General features: G+C 35.1%; 1 protein-coding gene across 1 annotated transcript; it reads right to left on the reverse strand.

The window, feature by feature from the left end:
- Positions 1-2,602: 2,602 nt before the first annotated feature.
- On the reverse strand, positions 2,603-15,706 carry LOC128177718 (Na(+)/citrate cotransporter-like). The gene is made up of 14 exons (XM_052844585.1): positions 15,543-15,706; positions 14,498-14,647; positions 8,108-8,223; positions 7,847-7,983; positions 7,594-7,669; positions 6,931-7,155; positions 6,200-6,331; positions 5,112-5,198; positions 4,654-4,758; positions 4,131-4,228; positions 3,855-3,985; positions 3,477-3,638; positions 3,205-3,342; positions 2,603-2,956 (listed from the first exon to the last, which is right to left on the reverse strand). The coding sequence occupies exons 1-14, from the start codon at positions 15,651-15,653 to the stop codon at positions 2,804-2,806; spliced, it is 1,821 nt and encodes a 606-aa protein (XP_052700545.1). The 5' UTR covers positions 15,654-15,706; the 3' UTR covers positions 2,603-2,803.
- Positions 15,707-16,455: the final 749 nt, after the last annotated feature.

The raw sequence follows: 16,455 nt of genomic DNA on the forward strand, positions 1-16,455 counted from the left end.
CATAATACAAAAAACCCTGTCGATTAGATTTACAAAAATGCTTGACACTATTTTAGAGAACTTATTTGTTTGTTAGAAACAATAAAAGGAATGGTACAAGTAATGGACGATAATATTTCTGACTACATACGAGGGTCAATCAAAAAATACGAAGACTTTTGTCATAGCTATGTTCCTTAACCTCATACCACTACTAAATTTGGTAGACATACTTTAACAATAGTTTCAAATAAAAGTTTATAAATTCCTTAAGTCTTTATTTCTAAGAATTATTTAGAATCTAATCCTGCGAAAACGAGGTCACGGCGCACGGTCAACATTTGTGTTATGTCAACAATAAACCATATAATGTTGAAAGTAATATCTCTATAAATTGGGCTTAAAACCAAATAATATTGAAACGTCAAATTAAGTTTTGTCTTGGTATTCTATGTTCCAAATAATGACGGGATATATTGTTTTGTCGAACAGATATTAGTAACTAAAGAAAGATAGTCCTCTTTAGAATCGACTAAAAACATCGACGTCGCCGGACGTCACGGCGCAACGAGAGGTACAAACAAAATGGATTTAATCCAGGAAAAAGCCGACACAAGCTGTAAAAATGCTCAATTGTGCAAAAAATAAGTCAACAATTAATTTCAAGTTTGTGTTTAACTGTAATAAATTTTGTGGGGGTGGTGGTAATTGTATTTTGAATATAAAACAATCCGAAAGAGAGTAGAATATCTGTAAATATTTGGTCAAAAAATAAGTAACGTCAACCGACGTTCAGGGTTATCCTTACTGTTTACAAAGAGAAAGACGGTTAGAAAATGAAAACTTTGAAGAACTAACTTATGATTCTCGAACAAATTTGTGCAAATAAGATGTTAAGTGGTTCAGAGCAATTTCAAATTGTAAGGAGAAAGGCACAAGAGACTAAGCGTGATATAAAGATGGGGTTTATCTATAAACTGTGTGTGTTTAATATTGACGTCATGTTTTGAACGTTACCGTGCGCCGTGGTGACAAAACATGTTGTTTTTAAAAAGGGGTAACAAAAATACCGTTTCATCAAATGGACTAAAACTTCGCATATCAATAACGTAAGTGTTGGTGCACAGATTAATCTGTTAAGTATGACTTTCATGAAAAATATATGATATACAGCCACATTGTCTTCGTATTTTTTGATTGACCCTCGTACTTTCCTCGTTTATTCAATACACACCGAACCCGATAACGAAACAGAACATTAAAAAAATGGAATATAAAAAATTAATTTTCTCGAAAATATGTCAACCAGACGCTATGAAAGTGTAAACTTGATCTGTAGTTTGACATTTTGAAGCTGTTCAGCTAATTTCATATTATTCCACAAACGCATAAAGAAAAAAAAGTGTGGAAAACTGAAGTGGGACAGACGGACGGACGGACGGACGGACGGACAGACTGACGGACGCAGAGGAAAGCTAAAGTCCCATCCGGTGAAACCGGTAGGGGACTAATAACATGCTTTTTTAAAGAAAACTACTGTGCAATCTATAGAATTCACTATGGCTCAATTTTGGTGGCATTCATGGGTAGCCCTTACCCAAATTCCCCAAGAACACAAATTATTGCCTGACGTCATGACGTCAGGCATATCTAAGGTTTAAAAGTTGCAATCTCCGAAACAGTGCAGCTGGAATGATTACTGCAGGAACTAAATCCCCGAAGCGGGGTGTGACCCGATTTTCGTTCAGCTGGGCGATTTCATTAATCTTGAAAAGGGGTCATAACTCGCGTGTCTTACTAAATTTAACAATTACTAATCAGGCGTGTTTCTTAATTTGTTAGATTTCTTCAAAAACATCCGATCCAAAGTATAATACATGTATGTAGCTGTTAAAAAAATTTATCTGACCCCCTCCCCATGGATCTTCTGCCAATGGATGAGTTCATTCGTTGCGTGAACGGTAATAGCAGGATTTTGCGCCATAATGTCTCATTCATACTCTTTGCGCACCGATTAGTTGACGAGTCGATCATGCGAATACCCCAGAGCACACCATGTGTTTACATCACAGGCACGTAGCATCGGGGGTTGGGGTGAGGGGGGCTGATTCCCCCTCCCCACTTTTTTGGCAGCTGGCACTTTTCTCAACTTTATATGATAAATGGAAATATCATGGATTGCTCCCCCCTCCACTTTTGAAGCAGCATGCAATAAATGAAACTGCAAATAAGGAATTCTAATTGAATTGAAGTTACAGTTGGGTTTTTTCATGAATTTGAGAATTCATCCTTTTTAAATCGCTTATCAAGATGATTTTGATGAAGCTGCTCACACACATTCAAAAACAATGCGTGTTTGTATACCCTTTCATATTTCATATAGTTGGGAAATTTTTAAAAATGCCTTTCAGCATAGGCGTCAGAACCGGGGGAGGGGGGCTGGGGGGGGGGGCATTGGCCCTCACAAAATGAAATGATTTCACAATATTCAAAATTTGAAAATCGCTTGTTATTTGTTATTTTTAGAATTCAAATTTTTTCTCTGTTACTTAATAACTTATTTTTATTAAACATTCCTACAATAAAACAGTATTCCACAAAACTCAAACTTGAAGTCAGAAAATATCATGCAGTTGTTATGTTTACTTCAAATATTATTTTTTTTATAATAAAGCTATATAAAAATTTATATTTACGTACATTGTAATATGCTTAATGTATATAATCGCTACATAAACATATTCTAATAAAAAGTCATCTTAATTATACAGTCTTTAAAAAGTTTATAATTCATGGAAAAGTTCGAATGCATTCATTCCCTCTGCTACATGTTAATCATATTGCTTGTCGTGTTGAGTTCTGTGCGGTTAAATCCCGACGGCAGAACGCTTAGTTTGAAGTAGGCCTCTCCCCACAGGTTTGTTGCCAGTGCCAGGACCCCAATACAAATAAAATTCAACGGAAAACCAGCCAACGCCTGAAAGGAAGAGGAAATACATCAGTACAAGGGGTGTTACAATTTTGATCACAGTCATACATTTTAATCATAGAGGTGTAAATGATAACAAGGCATAAAATTCACCAAATAATTTTAAAACGTAATGAAAATGAAAACATTATTTAATTCTTATATCACACCAGCATTATAGGGATTGTCGCGGTAAAATGTCGTTATAACTCACTTTGGAACTTTTGAAGATTTATAATTCAAGAATTACTACATACCATATCTTTTACTGACAAATGACCCGTTGCAAAAACAATGGCGTTGGGAGGTGTCGCTACCGGAAGCATGAAGGCAAAGGAAGCGGCTATCACACAAGGAAACATCAAGTACAAAGGATTCAAATTAAGTCGGAGGGCCTGGAATAGAAAATTGGACATCTATCTATTTATGAAACAGTAAACGTATCGATGTACAAGAACATGTCACAGTACAACAAATGAAACCTCTCACATGAAATATATTTATTTGCATTTCGAGTTCATAAACTTACCAAGTTTGCAAGAATAGGAAGGATGAGTGTTGTAGTCGCCGAATTACTTGTGACTTCTGTTAGCATTGCTATAATCAATGTAAGTAGAAGATTCATGGCCCATGGGGGCATGCTACTAAACACCTCTAACTGCTCACCAATGAATGCTGATAATCCGGATTTCTGTGAAAAAAATAATTTTCTTCAATTCGTTTATCTGCCTCACTGCACAAATTAGAGTTTGTTGTTAAGATGGTACTGGTTTATATTTTTGATTTATTTAAAGATAACTTATTTGCCTTCCTTAGAGGTCACATCATTGGAAGAAATTATTTTTTAAATCATGAACTATTCATCATTTACGAAAAACAACTTTTATTTAAGAAGACCTTTTTTTACCTCACATGCATCAGCGAGGGCAAATCCTCCTCCAATCAACAATAAAACGCCCCATGGAAACTTCTTTTCGACTGTGGGCCAGTCTAAAATAGCGGGTACTGATTTGCGTGGTCGATTGTCTCCAGGAAAAGCTTAAAAACCGAATAAATTTAATTCAAAAAATTGAATAATTACGTGCATCTTTAAGTTCCACAAAGCTTTACTCAAAAGGGATTTTAAAAATACTTCTCGAATAATCGAATAAACTAAAAAATAAATGTCTGAAAAAAGACGTACGATTTTTCCTTCGAAAACAAAGAACTGCCGGACGTTCAGATGGAAAGGAAAATAATGATAGAACTATCAAAAGAGCTGCAGCGGAATCCCCGACAAATCTAAAGAAATCAAAGTACTGATAGTACTGAAAAGCGCTAACCCAGCTTCTGTATGTACGTATATAACAGATATATGTATATAACAGTTCAGCTTCTGTATACGCACTGTATTTCCTCATCACTGCATGACAGTCCCTGCAATTATGTATGTAAGCCCCGTACATTAAATTCACAATAACCCGAACATTAGATTCACTACAGCCAGTGCAGTTATGTGAATAAACCCCCGAAACTCGTTCCCTAATTAGTTAAAAAATGATGTACATACTTCTGCTCATAGGGGGCGGTTATTCGAAGCACCGGAAGTAGAAGTCTAACAACAATACAGCGGTGAGCTATGCTTAGCGCTTTAAAAACAACCGGTAGGTGAAAAGTTGAATTCCAATAAAATACAATGGTTAAAGTTAAAAATTTCAAAACATTACCCAGGTTTGAAAAGAGCTCCCCATCCATCGATATAAGGTGGTTGCCGGAAAAACCACAAAATGACAAGAACGATGAAGTGGATCAAAACAACGATTTCTGGAAAACTGAAATTTTAATGATTTTTTTAACTGTAAATTTTTTAATATCAAACAGATTCACCACCTTTTTTACATAGTCAGTACTTATTATGAATGTTTAATTTCATGTAATACATGACAGTACGCAGCTTAAACAATCAATTATAAATATATCATGATAGTGTCGTAAGAGATAAGAATCTCTTGCATCTAAAACACTTCCAAATGCAATCGGAACAATTACTTTATGAGTAGAATTTGAATTTACAATGAATGTTAAAAAATTGTGAATCAACCAACAAACTATAAACTATTATAAATTGAATATATACGGATACGTGTAGTTCATGTTTACAATGGCTGATCATATAAGTACTTACGACATAGATCCCAACTCGTCATAGGACTTGCGGATTGTTGCTTGCACTCTATCATTACTTTTAGTGTGGCGCTTGCAAACTAATCCTCTAAAAGAAGAAAACAACCACTTTTACACAACTGGAAAGGGGTGTTTACAATTGTTAATTGGAGAAAGTAATTTAGTCTAGTGTAAATTGATAGTGATGTTAAAAAAATGTATACCAATCCTAGATAATGACGTACCATTAACAGATATGATTTACTTTATATTGTATGGGTTTCCTGCCGTTATAACACAATATCAGGTATTTTCACGACTTAAGACTAATAAACTGTCTACCTCATGCTTCACCTAGCCGTCTGTGACAATGATTAACCCGATATATTTACGTTAACAATAAGTAATTAGATATCTTGAGGACCACAGAATGAGAAAAATATGCAAAAAAATAATGATACTCTTAGGCGACGTGTCGGTCATAAATCCTTATCTACTGAACACAAAAATAGATTAGCCTGGTTCGTAACATTTTTTATAAAAATGACAGACTTGTTACTACAATCCGGGGGAAAAATCAAGCGATTGGGCTACTCGTCTAAGAAAACATTATCGTAAATTAATTATGTGTTGCATTGCTTGTATGTTATCAAAAAGTGCTTCCTATGGTCAAAGAAGAAAGTAACAGATTTATAGTGTACATTTTGAAAGGGTGTATGCTGTATAGCTATTGGATATTCTGTAACGCTGAAAATGCATTGTATTTTGAGTAAAGGCTCAGTCACATCGTACCGGATAACTCCACCGCATTGAAAGATGTTCAATTTATTAGTCATCCTTTGCATTTGTCCTCATCGTATTCGTTGAATTCGTTCATTGTCGGGTGTAAAATGCTTGGTGTATGTTTCAAAATTTTAACGGCAGTACCATACTTAGCAGTATTTTGTACAGAACTCGTATGTTTATGTGTACATAACATGTCTGTTTCCGATAAATTACACTTAATTCATAACTACATATATTTTTAAAAAATGCATTTTATAATAGAATATGATTCTGGATAATTTCCAGGCATGGAGTTCTCCCAAAATGGCAGAAAAACAAGCAAACCTCCATCCCAGGAAATAGAAGGACAGCCACAGCCACGCTAACAGAACACAGATGATTGAACCTGGTAATGCAAACACCATCCAACTGGCAAAATTAACCCCGGAATTCTCCATTCCATATGCTTGGAAAATTCTGCATAAAATGAGAAAATGGAACCACATTTGCAGTTATATATTGGTATTAAAAAAGGGGAAATTTGTTTGGATACAAAAAAGTAATTGGATATTGTAAGAATTCGGATGTTGATCTATGGAAATTAGATGTTCTATTGATAATTTCCTTCAATTTTCTTAACACTAGGAGGATATAAGTCCGACATTGACATTGTTACGATATATATTTCATTATTAATGTATGATTTATTCCCCGTGTTACGATTAAATTTTTCACAGATGTTCCATTTTTATTTCTATTAATTCATGGTAGAGCAAGTTGGATATTGTTCAGAATGTACTTGTAATTATCAAAAACTGCATAATTATTTGTTCCTTGTTATGTAAATAACATATTATTAACTGTCGGTGAGCTCGATATTAACATTGGTTATCTACATGTATTTGAATTTGAACTTCATTAAATCCAGAAACATGTAGAAAGATACTGTATATGGCAAAAATAGCCATTATGCCTATTATCATTGAAATACACACAATATTATAATCAAAGTGATGCCAATTCTAAAAACAGACCTCAATGCATCAAGATTAGCTCCCTCCCACCCTACTACCTACTGGTCAGCTTGTCCCTGCATGATGAGGTTTGGGCCTGTTCCTGACAGTGACCCCGTGCCCCCAATGTTGGCAGCGTACGCCACACACAGGGACATTCCCTTACACATCCTGATGTAGCTCTCACTATTCTCCTTGCCGTCAAAGATATTCTCCATGTTGTTGGGTTTTGTGCTATTCTTGTCATTCGGTCGATTAATCTCGTCCTGTTTTGGCGCCTCTTCTTTCCTTTTTATAGCGATATATATTAATAAGTGTAAAATAGTACACAAAAGGTCGGTGAATTATACCGAATTAATTTGATGAAACTGTAATATTTTCTTAGTAAATACATTTCTCTTTGTGTCACTGTAAATCACAAAAAAAAAAACATTTGAGTGAAATTTGATTAAAAAAGGAACAAATAGATAAAGACTTGTAAAGTTCAATTCGTTTGTAAATATCGCTTACATTTACGAAATAGTGAATGCAAATTTCAAACTTTACAGACCAACGAATAAAATAAAACAGTTAATGTAGCTATGAATAAATTACAAAAAGCATTGGATGCTACAAAATAAGTAAATCCTAATCTCTTTATAAAAAGAATTATAAAAAGAATTATAAACAAGTTTAAGGGCAAAGGAATTTCATATTTTGCTAAAAAAAACCCAAAAAACTACTCACTTATTCCCATTAACGGCGATTGTAACGTCAGTTGTTTTCACAACTCCATTTGTTGTCTCTGTCAATACTATCTCATCTAGTCAAAAAGAACGAAATTTCTTTAATGGTAAATATTTGACGAGGTACTTCTTACAGTCTGCAATTTAAATTCCTTACAAAAATTGATATAATTCCTTTCAAAAACAAGCGTAAGTGAAATACCATATCTGTTTATCAAGTGTTTGAATGTGTTCTTAAAAGGTTTTGTTTTTACCAGCATGTGATGCTTTTTTAACGAGTTTGAATTCATCCAGAACCGCTCCCACTATAGGGATCATCATGGCGGTGGTCGCTGTGTTGCTCACCCACATAGACAGAAACCAAGTAGGTAACATAAAACCGAACATCAACCTATAAATGGAAAAATTAAAGATTGACTTTAAAGATTGATTTTCAATAGTAAATGTTACTGTAACATTCAGTTCACTATATTACCCTGTTAAAATATAATGTTACAGCTTGCGTGTATACGAACCATTTTGGTTCAGATCCAACCATAAGCAATGCTCGTAGAGCTATTCTTTTGTGTAGATTCCATTTCTCAACAGCTATGGCAATCATCAGTCCTCCAAGACCAAATATGGAAGATTCCTAAAAACCATACAGTTGATAACATCGGCAATTCTTTGGTCACCCACATGTATTTTAGTCGCATAATACACCCTTTTTAGGTAATATAACCACTAGTATGCCTGATTTTAATTATTCAATAGCCATAAAATTTAAATGTCCGGTGCTGCACGTTCGGACCATTACTAAAGTAACAAAATGGTAACCAGAAATGAAGCCAATCATACGTTGCTGTCTCTCATCAAAAATACTGGTATGCTTCTTACCATTAATAACGACCTTCGTTCATAGGGTTTGTAAAGTCTTTTGACAGCAAAGAGAATGTCTTAATGCATTAGGGATCAACAACAATCCATTTCGGATCATTTCATTGACAAACTCATTTAGTGAAATAATAAAACCAGTATACATATTACCAGCATGTGAAGAGTTATCAACCATTTCTCAATAAAGAAAAACTAGGTAGTCAATAAATGAAGAAACAAATTATACTACAAAACATTACATTTAAAATAATCGAAAATTAGCAGGACTTGTTAGTTAAACGGTGATCATTCTCAATGTTACCGATAACAATTTCCTTCAACGGAATAATTCACGTCAAATTATAATAATTACAAATCAAAATATCGTAAAACAATCCTTTAGCCTGTGACATCATATTTCCGTCAGAATATTACAAATGACAAATCACACGGATGATATCCCGTTCTCCATTTCAAGTTTCATAGACTGTGGTTCCTCGCAACGGCATAGATTTATAACTTTAAAAGGGACAAATAGTCGCCTTGTCTCAAAGTTTCGGGTTTGATAAAAAAAAAACCGAAAAAAGATGAATTCAGAAGACGCAGTGATCAATGCCCAAACATTTTTTAAAAAATAAAAATTTATAGGTCTAGATACCATAATTGAATCCTTTCTCTGCATATTAGAGGAAATCAGATGTAATACTGCACTTCGATTATGCAATGCTTGTTCAACAAACGACAGGTACCGATTTACGACATCGATCCATTTAAGGTCAGACGACACGATCCTCAATTTTATATAACTTTTTCCAGGAATTTGTTGATGGTTTACTACTATTTTGACAAGCTTTCTTGCAAAAAATTAAGGTACCTTACCAGGCATTTCTGCAAAATGCTAGAGTATGCAATTTCCTATATAATCTTCTTGAAAATACACTGGAAATGCTGATATAAAATCAAATACAAATACAGCACTGCAAAATTCACTATATTGGAACCTTATCTCGGCCAGGGCGGGGCTTTGAACTCACGTCCTCTAGAACCTATATGCTTTCTGGCAGTGGTCGGCCACGGTTCTAACCACTCGGCCATCTAGACACATAACCACATCCAATTAAATTTTAATCATTTTTGAAATAATTATAAAATCAATATTTTTTATTGGAACTCTTTATTACGAGGAGATACAAAAAAGATTCTCGAGGAACGTGTCGTCTGACCATAAACATGATATATGTTATATTTTATTTCCGATTCAAATCATTCTTATGAACATATAGAGAATATCTATATTGTGATTTTATATTTGCTTTATCCAACGAGTTGAAATGGTGTATATATTCGCGAGGCTTACTGAGGGAATAAAACCATTTCAACGAGTTGGATTAAGCAAATATAAAATCACACAATTATAGATGTTCTATTTATCTCATACAATTTGATTTATATTATGAAGCTTTTGAGACAGTCCCTTATAAGACGCGAATTGGTTTTTTTTTTTCAAAGATTAAAACCGATGATACAACGCTGTGTTATGCGGTTATTGTGACCTTGCGCAATATAATTTAGTACGTCATTTCTGAGATAAATATAACTGTTCTGATGAAAAGTTTCACTGAAATAAACATTGAAATAATTTATTAACGATTTCATCAAATATTTTATCAGAGATACAGGACGTGGCTTAAGGCGAAAGGGATAGCTCGAGCCGGGCCCGCCCTGTATCTCAGATAAAATAGGAAACGAGTATTCTAAATGACTTGTGACTGGACCCCAAATATAAGAAAAAAGGTTATAACACTTTCCCTTATAAAATGACCAATCATAAATTATCATTCCACAGATCACGCAATCAAATGACCAATCAGATATGTTTTATTTAGCTGATCATGCTATCAGACTTTAATTTTGACATTATGCGCCGAAACTTTGAAGAGGATGGACGGAGAATTTGATCTAAAGTTTGATTTTGATTTGCTCGCCGAACTGGCGCCGATTGACGAATTTCTGGTCAACGAAATAGATGACATTACCCTATCGCAAGGAATGTGAAAACGCCGCATTTGAGGGACTGTTGGAGCTATCTTTAACTCCTGACACGTGGAGCAATGGATGTTAATGGAATAAAAACCGGAGCAATGGACGTAGATTGCACTGGCGTCGGAAGCAAATTGAAAAGGGGGGTGGGGCTAGACTAATCCTCAGAATTATTGAAAAACCATAATTCCCATAATCATGAAAATCCTAATTTTACGGGGGGGGGGGGGGGGGGGGGGGGTGTAATAGGCTTATAACTCCAAGTTCTCCATATTTCACTCTTACAAGTAAAATTTAGGAACATTTATACTATCCTTCCTGCGAAAAAAAGTGGGGGGGGGGGGGGGGGGGTCTGAACCCTCTATGATGCTATGTGCTTAATGCTTGGGTCTACCTTTCCAAAAGGAGGGGGGGGGCTTAACCCCCCCCCCCCCCCCCCCCCCCCCGGTTTCGACGCCAATGGATTGTAAGGACAGCGCATCTACATTAAGCGACAGTCGTTTAGGTTAACCTGTAAGTGATGATGAAATCTTTAAACTTATCAAAGATCAAGAAAACGTGAATACGAAAAACAACACGAAGTGGGCCATGAATCTCTTTGAAAAATGGCGGGCCAACCGGCGGGAAAATATTCCCGATTGTAAGCTGATGACCACTGAGCAAATGAGTATTTGGCTTGGACGGTTCGTAATGGAGGCGCGGAAGCGCGATGGAACAGAATATTCGGCAAGATCTATCTACCTCATACTGTGCGGACTTTTGTGATATTTGAAAGACAATGGTGTCTATGATAAGGATTTCCTTGACGAAAATAACGGAGAATTTACCGATTTCCAGAAATTGGTTGATGCAAGAATGAAATCGTTAATTGACAAAGGATTCGGGTGTAGTTTAAAAGAAGCGGACCCTATTCTGCCTAAAGACGAAGAGACTTTGTGGCAAAAGCACGTGTTTGGAAAGGAAAGTGCCGAACAGTTGCAACACACCGTTTTCTTTTACGCATGCAAAGTCTTTGGACTAAGAGGATACGACGAACACCACGACTTGCAGTGTGAGCAGTTCAAGATCGGAGAGGATAGCGCTTGGCGATTTATTCAGTTCACGGGAAGGGCCACAAAGACCTACAAAGGCGGCCTAGGGCATCTGAATGTTCAGTCAAAGAACCTGAGACATCATTCATTGCAAGGTAAGCCAATAAATGCACTTTTGAATGGTGCTAAAATACTGACATATTTAGAGCATGCGCGAATCTAGAGGAGGAGTCTGAAGGGTCCAGAAACCCTCCCCCTTGCAAAATTCAAATTTCTTCATTTAAATTTTTATTATAAAACTACCATAAATATGCATTGCTCCCCAATCCCCCCCCCCCGGCAAACTTGAATAACCGTTGGGCCTTCCTGTAAAATTTTTTGAATCCGCGCATATAGAGCATAGTTAACCGAAAATAACATTTTTAGAGTTTAATTGAAGGGGACCGGTGCTTGGTTGATTACTTCGAGCTGTATCTGGGATCATTAGGAAATACCGGTGCGTTTTATAGACGACCATTGCCTCCTACAGATGAAGAGCAGATTCGCTTCGGGGTAAATAAACTGAAGCCGTTCATAAAAAAACCATAACTCAAAAGGGTGGATTAAAAGGAAACTTCACTAATCATAGTGGAAAACGTACGTGTGCTACTCAGTTGTACATGAATGGAGTATCTGAGCAGGAAATCATGCGACGCACTGGTCATAAGTGCGAGAAAAGTGTTAGAAAGTACAAGAGAAGCAGTGAACAAATCGAAATGGATGTGTCAAAGATCTTGGATCCACCTATGAACGAACCAGCGTGTGATACCGATTCCCCAAGAAAGAAAATTAAATCTGAAAAACATTTTGCAGGATCTTACAAATTCAAACAAAGCCGTGTTTGCTAATTGCAACTTCAATTTCAGCATTGGAAATTAAATAAAAAAAATTGCATGAAATGTTTTTTTTTTTCAGGATTTGGTTTTCGCCAAACAGGAACATTAAAGTTTGATCAATTTATTCATGTTTTTTTTCTTCTTAAGGTTGGCAGCAATCCAAAGATTACCATGTTTTATCAGTGATGTTTCTCAGATACAGAACACTTTTGCCTCATTTGCATAAGAAACGCCCATCAAAAGTGTTCTGTATCACAGATACAGCACAAACAAATCTTATAGTAAAAGTTACCAAGTCGTGTCACATTAATTGTTCTAAGAGCTTATTCATTTGATTAAATGGAAAATTAATACTGATCAGAAGACTTGAATAATAAAGTTTGTTGACACAAAGATGCGAATGCTCGTTCGAACGGGGAACAGTTAACGTGTTGATGTTTTATAACACAAACACCAGCTTAATGATTCGATATTGAAAATACAGAATAAGGATGCTTAATGGTGGTGGAATCAAAGTCTTATGAAACATTATTTCGGTAAATTCTTGTATATAAACACAACCAGTGGGCTCTGTTTTCATCGCGTCGGCAGGATGTACTCCTTCAAATAGGCCTATAGTTAACGTAATTTGCAGTTTTATAAACTACACAAAGCTAATTGAAAGTTTGAAGGGGGCTAAACTTATCAAAAAGCTTGACAAACAAGTAAAAAGGTCTTTGGGTCTTTTTGTTACGGTTACGTATAACTTTGCCAAAAAGTAGGGGGGGGGGGGGGCTTCCCCCCAAATAGCCCGGCTTCCGACGCCTATGCTACGTAGTTATGTGTTTTCCTTCATATATGTAATTTAAGTCTTTGACAAAATCCATTTTATATCAATTTTTGTAGTAGATATAATAGTTATGTTGAAGTATTGTAGCAAATCTTCGAAAATAGGTCACTGAAGCGTTGAAGCGAGGGGCTGTGTCAAAAATAGTTCGGACCGGAAGTATTTGATAAAGCATCACCCGTTTGATATAGCAAAGGTTTCTCACACGGGTAATATACACCACACGTATGAGATAAACATGTATATCAAGTCACTTCACTGTTTAATAAAGCTGTTTTCTGTTTTATCTATAAAACTATTCTTTAAATGAACCGGAATCCCATTACATGTTTCCTGTATTTGCTTTAACCTTTAGGTCTACCTTAAGTGGCCACGACCATCCACCTCTTTTATGAACATATCACAACACGTTAAAAAAATTATATGAAATATGAAATTAATATAGATCTGATGTACTGAACACTAAAACCTTTCACAGCCATCTTAGCTTCATGCTTAAAAATACATGTACATGTACAAGATAATACATTTACTTTTGATTGTCAAAAATCTCACGTTTTGTAAGGTACAGTATTGCTATAATTCATCATACAATGTACATGTATCTATAGTTTCTAATATTTGTAAACATAGGTTGTTGGATGGTAGAAGTTTTTTTTATTTTGAATTTAACCGACTATGAGTTTCTAGAATGAATAAATTTGAGTAATGACATTTTCTACTTAACCATAAGCTTGTTTAAACAAAACAAAAATAGGACACGAGCTTATTCATGTTTCGAAAATTTTGAGCTGGCATTCAAAATTTGGTTCACTTTTACTCATTTTCTTGTCAATAATTTGAAACACTTAAAGAATTACAAAAGCAAAAAAACCGGAAAAATTCGCTTGCATCATGACGATTTTCTATTTAAAAAAGAATGACGTATTTAAAACATTTACAGCTATTGTAGTAGCTACAATGTAGCATGAAAAGAGTCTTGACATGATTTAAGGAACTCTGGGTAAAAAATCAACTAATTTGCAAAATAAATGTAAAGTTATCATACGCTGGTATTTTTATTTTATTTATTCAAAGAAATTTTAAAAATATAAAAAAAAAACTCCGACACACAAGAATTGCTGATCAGAAGAGTACATACATGTAACGTGTATTACGGTCTTCACTAGCTCAATAGTAAAATTGGGGGGTGGGTAATTTTTCTATAGCAACTAGTTGCATTAATTACATGTATATCATATAATTATAAAATGTGTTTATGTTATCGGTTTTGTAAACCTTTATATAGTTGCTGCTCAATTCGGATGCTTTCATCACACCCAACAAAGGAAATACGAGGACCGGAAGCAGCGCCGTCGCCGCTAGAGGGAGCGCTTCTGTCACCCAGTACACAGCCATAAGTAGTAGTCCATAAGCACATTTTCCCTCCTGAAATTAGAGAAACTTATTTCAATAAAAGTGTAAGAGCATAGCATTTCTTTAACTCTCTCCTTTTAGAACATCTTTATTCCCTGAATAAACATGTTTTAATTGAGCCTTTGACCATGAATCTTAACAAATACATTCATCAATCAACCGCTGCCCAAATTTTGTAGGTCAATGGCACCGTTGCCGGGGTATTTATTTACATCACCCACTTGTTGTAACTCTGACAGCACTTTAAAAAAAGGTCAGACACACATTTTGGAAGACCCTGGTTTGAGCTAAGGTTAAAAAAAAATCACGATTTTTTTCTTCAAAATATTGTATTGTTTTAAGAATGAATTATTTTTTCATAATTCAGTATAAAATCACATTAACTTTATTACTACTGAAATATCTTGTTTGTTTAATAAGTTATACAGCGTTTTTTAAAGGAGTTCAAGAGATAATTACACCAAAAACTACCCCCACATTATAATTTTTGATGTATTCTTGTATAGTGTGATAGTAAAAACGAAATAACAGTTACCATAGTTCATTATCCAACAGAAGTACGTTAATAACTTTTATGACATAAGACTTTATTATGCATTACTTAAGAAACAGCCCTATCTAATTAGTAGAGTTTACACAATGCCAACTATTTTGAAATTTCTGTAGAGAACATTAATACACACCTGCACTTGCTGTTGATTTCTACTCGACCACGATACAATTTTAAATAAAATGTTACGACAGCGCTCTAAAGGGCAACGGAAAGGTTGTTTTTTTTTTTTTATTCATGCATCAAAATAAGACAAGCAAGAAATTACAAAGCAATACAAAAAACAAAGGTTGCGTCTGAATGAGATCTGAATTTCCCAAGACTCCTATAAATTACAGGGAATTTATTTCCACTCACCGTTGTATTCCATGACAGCGGTACCACAATTAGTATTAATGGTGTAATCAACACGATGAGAGTTTTGTAGACTGCTAACAAATCCCGCAGTGTGTTTCTGAGGGATGACATTATGATGTCAACAACACAAGGTAAATCTTTCTCTTTTTTTCGTATCGCTGTGCCATGCATGGGCTGTCAAGTATGCACTTAACCAGTTTACGAGAGCTTCAGTACAATTTAGATTTACCTACATATACTGCAACCTGGATCAGGAAGACGCCAACTTTCTTGGCTATTAACTTCATTTATGGTTTTATATATTTTATATCATTTTATAAGCATCTATAGATAACTATTGGTGGGAAAAGAAATATTGCACATATTTTCACCATATCAAATAAATACTACATGCAGTATCAATTTTTTGTCGCTAGCACACATGACAATCGGAAAAAAATAACCTTCGGAGACCAATATGATTATTTGTTTTTGTTTGAGGAACGAATTAGACAGAAATCGATTTCGACTTAGTGTGATAACGAATAATTTGTCCGGAAATATTAGGTCTTAATTTGAATACCTTTTTGAGACTCATGGTTCTTTAAAACCGGTGTCTTAGCAAGGCTATATGAAGAAATGCATAGGTTTTACATTGTAAATACCAAATTAGGACGACACATACAGCGAATAAGTTCAAATTGTAGGAAAAACACTGTGCCGGATAATTATGCCAGTGCCAAGGTGGCATTTTTGCACCCGCTTAAGATGCAGTTTCGGAAAAATCCATGTATACCAAATGATAGACCATTGTATAGAGAGTATATAATTACTTTTGTTTTTAGTGTGTTTCACCTGACAGGTGAAATATTTACCTTTAAAAATTAATATCCCATCGGAAAATGATAATTCCCATAGGAGAATAGACTCTCCT

This window comes from Crassostrea angulata, chromosome 1, assembly GCF_025612915.1.
Source record: "Crassostrea angulata isolate pt1a10 chromosome 1, ASM2561291v2, whole genome shotgun sequence".
NCBI classification, from domain to species: domain Eukaryota; kingdom Metazoa; phylum Mollusca; class Bivalvia; order Ostreida; family Ostreidae; genus Magallana; species Magallana angulata.

Coding starts and splice junctions, on each gene's coding strand:
- LOC128177718 (XM_052844585.1), bottom strand. CDS start 15,653: ATGTCATCCCTCAGAAACACACTGCGGGATTTGTTAGCAGTCTACAAA. Junction 4,229..4,653: donor GGAGCTCTTTTCAAACCTGG/GTAATGTTTTGA, acceptor TGATTTCTTTAG/ATTTGTCGGGGATTCCGCTG. Junction 3,343..3,476: donor TTCCTATTCTTGCAAACTTG/GTAAGTTTATGA, acceptor TTTCTATTCCAG/GCCCTCCGACTTAATTTGAA.